We start from the raw sequence: 6,019 nt of genomic DNA, 5'->3' as shown, positions 1-6,019 counted from the left end.
TATTCTTTTACAAGGAGGAATATGTTCTAAATGAATGTAATGCAGAATGTAGAGAAAGTTGAGAATAATAAATATAGTCTCATTGATTTGTTTATTTGTGAGTGCTTAAATAGATTTCGACAGTATTAAGCGAGAATCTATATTAGATTCTAAGAAGACTTACTTCAACAAACATATCAAAGAAAGGGCCCAACCATAGTATTTTGAAGATGATTTGGGTTTTTCTTTAGAGCGCAGATACTATTGTATATTAGAGCATTCACTTTTCTTAACTTTCTATGCATACGGCAACCTAAGCCTCCTTAGCTAATAAAATAAAATGAATGAAATTAATGAGCTAATCTAGAATGCATGTCACTTTTTTTTCTCAATCTTTATCATGTTTCTATTATCTAAAGGGGAATGATGCATGGTAAAGCTGAGATTTCTTTTATTGATTTTTTTTTACAAAAAAGAAACTACCTATATGATGTTAATGGAATGCTGACCTAAAAATGTACAAAAAAGGTATAAAATTATTATTATTTTTTATTATTATTATCTTTATTGTTTGCTTATTATAAAATTCCAATCCATCTTATTAGAACAAAATAATACAAACAAATGCACATACATATGCTCAATCAACGTACACCCACGAACGATCATGATCAAATCCTTGGTCTGTGGTCCCTGTCAAGAAAAGTGCGTTGTATAGGACGGTTCTAATCTCACTGGTCTTTAAGGCCCCCAAGGTGCCCCCATTATAGGGACCTAGTATCTCTATCACCATCACCTGGCAAACTCTAAGGTCTGTCGCAGTATTTCGGGCTAGAGTAACTGGTTATCACCTTGAGTGTGATTTCCGACAAGGCTCGCAGGCTCTAAGGCCAAACTTGGGTCGGTCGTACGTCAACCACTCCCTATGTTTAATACCCTCATGCCCCCGGGTGTAGGGGGAACTGTTGTGTGCAAAGGTTTGTGTACAATTTTATTTCAAACAGGTGCGGAATTTAAATAAGCAAACAGATATCAAAGCCAAACAAACGAAACAAACAAGGTAAAGGGGAAAAATATTTAAATTATTATTTTTTATTTTATTAACTTCATCAATTAAATGGGCCTGACCCTCTTTAAATGTCCCCAGTGGAGTCGCCATCTCGCAACACAAAAATTTCCGATCTCGCGACTAATTTTTTAGACATCCTTTTAAAGATCTCATCAATTAAGGAATGCCCGGACGTCAGACTAATCCTTAATTAATGGTTTTGAAAAATGAGTTCATGGAGTCGCCACCAATGTTTTACTCAAAACATTGGAAAAAAGAAAAGATTTTTTTAAAGTCCAATAATGGCCTGGATAACCAGAATTGGGTTCGGGGATCGGTTACGTGTAGAGAAGGTATTAAGCACCCCTACAACGCCCTTAATCGGTACCCTGTGACGAAATTAACATTATAAATAATAATAATATAAATATTAAATCTCCTTTTATTGATGATTATTTACATGCTTGAAATTTAAATTATTCAATTAATCATAAAATATCTACATGATTGCTTTTATTATAAACAATATTTATTAAAATAAGAAATAAAAGAGAGAGGAGAAAATTAGTTGAAATACCTCTTGAACGAGCTCTACTAATCTTCAAATATGGAGATTTAGGTGCTTTGTGGCAACCTTTCACACTACAATACCTCACAAAATCTCAAGAAATACAAAAGAGAGAAGGAGAGAGAAAAAAAGAGAAATTTCGTGCTCTAAGGAGTCTTGGACGAAATTTTTGGGGTCTTCAGAAATGAGCCCAAGCTGTCTATTTATAGACTTCAGAAAGGGTCCAGAACGGCCCGTTCCGACCCGTTCCAAAATCGGAACGGCCCGTTCTGGATCTGGCCGTTACGTATAAATTTTGTATACTGTAACGGCCCGTTCTGAAATCGGAACGGCCCGTTCCAGAAGTGAGATTAACATGTAATTTGGTAGATTGGAACGACTGTTCCAAAGAAGAGATTTTAGGCCATTTTTTTTAACTCGGAACGGCCTGTTCCAGTTTAGAAACGGCCCGTTCCAACCTATTATTTTTAGGCCTTTTGCCTGGTTTGGAACGGCCCGTTCCAGACTAGGTTTTTAGGCCCTTTTTTGTGGCTTGGAACGGTCCGTTCCAATTTTGGAACAGCCCGTTCCGGGCCACTAAAACTAATGTATTTGAGTTTTAGGCCTTCTGATGTCTTGTCCTGTTGTTTGCATGCTTGGGAGCTCCAATTCTTTGATGATAGACGTCCATTTCTTTGTTTGTATGCCCCCCAGACGAAATTGGGTGTCTACAAAGCTCCCCTCAGCTGATCCATCAAATCATCAATTCTCAGAAGCAGATACTTATTCTTTATCGTTAACTTATTCAGTTGGCGATAATTAACACACAAACGAGCCCCACCATCCTTCTTCTTCACTAACAGTACCGGGGCACCCCAAGGAGAAACACTGGGCCTCACTATCTATTTCTCCAACAAATCCTTAATTTGTTTCTTCATCTCTACCAACTCAGCTAGATCCATCCTATAAGGAGCCACTGATATTGGTCCTGCACCGGGTACTAGATTAATGTTAAACACAACATCACGCATAGGTGGAAATCCCGACACATTATCTGGGAACACCTCAGGAAACTCACTAACAATCTCAATCCCAGTGATGGCCCTCTCTTTCTCAACACTCAAAACAACAAACAACATGAAGCACTCAACCCCATCCCTCATCAACTGCTCAGCCTGACCCGCTGATACCAACACCTCATCCTCCAACTGAGGAAATACCAACTCTCTTCGAGCACAATCTATAAGGATGTGATGGGCAGATAACCAATCCATCCTTAAGATTATGTCGATATCCACCATGGGCAACACAATCAGGTTCACTCAGAACCTCCTACCAAACACCTCTATCGGGCATCTCACACACATCTCCAACATCACCACAGAAACTGAAGCCAGAGTAGACACAGACAAATCAACATGCAATGCAGATACTGATAAACCCAATCTCTCCACACAATCAACATAAATGAAAGAATGCGTGGCACCAGAGTCGAACAAAAATAAAACATCCTCACCTGTTGCCTTCCCTTTCCCTTTCACCAAGTCTGATGAAGTGGAAGCCTCTGCACCTGACAATGCAAACACTCTCCCCGTAGTTGTAGGCCTGACTGGCCTCGGGGCACTCCTAGATGAAGTCAGTGGCATCTGACAATCTCTAGAGATGTGGTTTGGACTGCCACATCTGAAGCAAACATTCCCCAGATGGGAACATTCTCTGACTGTGTGAGCTCCTCCACATCTATAACATCTGAGAGTAGCAGCTCCACTCTGACCCCCACTCCTAGCTATGTCAGTAGGTTTCCTTGTGACAGGACCCCCTTGCTGTGATTGGGACTTATCATAAGGCTTCCTTTGAGAACCACCACCACTCTTGGACCCAACTGGCCCACCAACTGTCTTCGCCGGCTTGTCGACGCTCTCTAGCCGTTCCACAACCTTTCTCCTTTTCTACCAAGGCTGGAAAATCTGTGATGGCCATAGGCACGACCACTCTCCTCAAATAATACTTCAAGCCTTCAACAAACTTCCTACACTTCCAAGCCTCAGAGATGACTTGGGTGTAGAAGCGTGCCAAATGCTCGAATCTCATGGCGTACTCGGTCACCGACATTCCCCCCTGTTGTAATCTCATAAACTCTGCCTCCCGAGCATGCCTGACACTCTCTGGGAAGTACTTATCGAGGAAGGCCCTCTTGAAGCACACCTAGTCCACAACCACTCCACGATCAAACATCATCTGACTAGTACCTCTCCACTAATACTCTGCCTCTCCTGTCAATATATACACTGCATAGGCAAGCTTCCGCTCCTCTGAACAACCTAAAACTGAGAATATCTTCTCCAACTCGCAAATCCAGTGATCAGCCATATCCGGATCTGCATCACCTCTAAAATGAGAAGGACTACACTTCCTGAACTCAGCCATATCCCTGCTCGCATGAGACCCAGTAGATCTTGCTACACCAGCTGCAGCTCTCTCAGCATCCACCCTAGCAAAATGTATAGTCTACTACTACATCGCCATGGCCATCATCTCCATGGCCCTGGCTATCTAATCATACTGAGGCCTCACCATACTACAAGAATTCAAACATCTTTCTTTAGTAACATAATACTACAACAAATCTCCAAAAACCAACACATATCAGATATAAGACACAACAGAAACCTAGAAGGATCACTCCCCATAGAGTATCCAAAAGACTCGACCAGCTCTGATACCATAAAAGTGTAACGACTCGCCATGGTCTCTACATTTAGTGGAATCGCACTACAACTAATTAACTTAAGAAAATATTTAACTAGATAACACATACATACAGACACAGATATAAGGATCAAAATAACTAAGTTTCTGTATACAAAATAAAACACCATATATGTACAGTCATCCCAAAAAAAGTAATATTTCCTAGTGCCGGTCAAGCACAGACAAAACCGTTACCCAAAATGGTAACTCTAACACGAGGCTCAAACTCCCTGTCTCGCAGCAGTCACCTCTACTCCAAGCTATCCCTGACCTACTCCCATACCAAGTATGATCATTGCAGTCCCACCACATGGAAACAGAAGGGTAAGCTAGAGTTCAAAAAAAATCAATCATACAAGTACAGAATTAAATCTATACTACACATGCATCCCAATCAAGTCTCAAAGGAACCTTCCATCTCAATCAATCATTCATTCATCAAACATGAAGTCAAACACCATACACTTCATCATCATGACAATCATGCAATACATGCAACTCATGACAGATATCAATGCATATCAATCATCTAATGCGTCGTCACGCATACACCTAGGAGATCACCCTAACAATAGAGCTGTATAAGTGACATTCCATCCTACTAAAACCATCCCAACCGTTTTCACGCCCAATGCGCTCGCTCGGTCACAGCTAAACAGGATATAATCCTCACTCGGGTTTACTCGGACAATGTCACTTACACAATTGGAAGTCCAGATCCACCGTCAGGTATAGCACAGCTGGGTACGGGCTTACCACGACCTTGGCATGCATAACCAAGTCAATTGTGGAGTTCGCCCACCGACTATCCGCAAGGATCCACGCACCTTCCTGAGTACTTGGTTAAGGGAATAACCCTCGATCTCATACCCCGCTCCAACACTAGCTACGAACTTAGAGGAGACTCACCCAACCTAGTGGCCTACCTGAGCACCACTCTCCCAAATCCAGTGGTCTACCTAAGCACCACTCTCATATTTTAGTGGCCTGTCCAAGCACCACTCTCAAGAGACCCTATGTGAGCTCTTCCAGTTCAAAAATATTTTTCCTCTCCTCAAGTCCTAGGCTAGACTCATGCCATAAGGCATCACATGCAATTATGCATCACACATCATACACATGTCATAAGACATCACATGCAATAATGCATCATTCATCATACATGGTCTACCCACCATTATGATCAATAATCATACACATATGAACATATACTCATGCCATATCCGATTTAAACATCCATACGTATCATCACAAAGCATAAATATGAATCACATTGTACCATACATCATATATCATACATACATGATCTAAAAATTCAATTTTAAACATGCATAAGCATCATTCAAATCAATTATTTATAAACATATTCACGCTCGGCCCAGTCAGCTCGCGCCTGGCCTAACACCAACTCGAGAGCTCTAAGCTTTTCCACACCCGGTGTGCTCAACCTGCGCCCTACCTAAATCCCAGTCAGAGAGTTCAAAACTCTCATCCAAACTAACAAATTCAACCACATGCAAACACAAAACACAATGCATAGGCTTCATACGACTCAAAATAAACTTAAATCTCACAGACATCCAACCTATGCATCAAAATCATCAAAATCCTCCTTTTTCTCAAAACCCCAAAAATGAGATTTTCTTCAATCCATCTATTGATTCTCAAAATTCATGCATCAATTGAGTTTCTAA

General features: G+C 40.9%; 1 protein-coding gene across 1 annotated transcript; it reads right to left on the bottom strand.

Moving 5' to 3' along the window:
* Positions 1 to 2,316: 2,316 nt before the first annotated feature.
* Positions 2,317 to 4,001, bottom strand: LOC145952276 (uncharacterized). Its single transcript, XM_083064611.1, has 4 exons — positions 3,864 to 4,001; positions 3,630 to 3,779; positions 2,940 to 3,523; positions 2,317 to 2,320 (listed from the first exon to the last, which is right to left on the bottom strand). Exons 1-4 carry the CDS (start codon positions 3,999 to 4,001, stop codon positions 2,317 to 2,319), a joined length of 876 nt encoding a protein of 291 aa, XP_082920737.1.
* Between the last annotated feature and the right edge of the window lie 2,018 nt (positions 4,002 to 6,019).

The sequence above is a fragment of the Cajanus cajan genome, chromosome 10 (genome assembly GCF_000230855.2).
Source record: "Cajanus cajan strain Asha chromosome 10, NIPB_CcT2T_4, whole genome shotgun sequence".
NCBI classification, from domain to species: domain Eukaryota; kingdom Viridiplantae; phylum Streptophyta; class Magnoliopsida; order Fabales; family Fabaceae; genus Cajanus; species Cajanus cajan.
The sequence above is the reverse complement of the archived record's forward strand: the minus strand, read 5'-3'. Positions and strand labels throughout refer to the sequence as shown.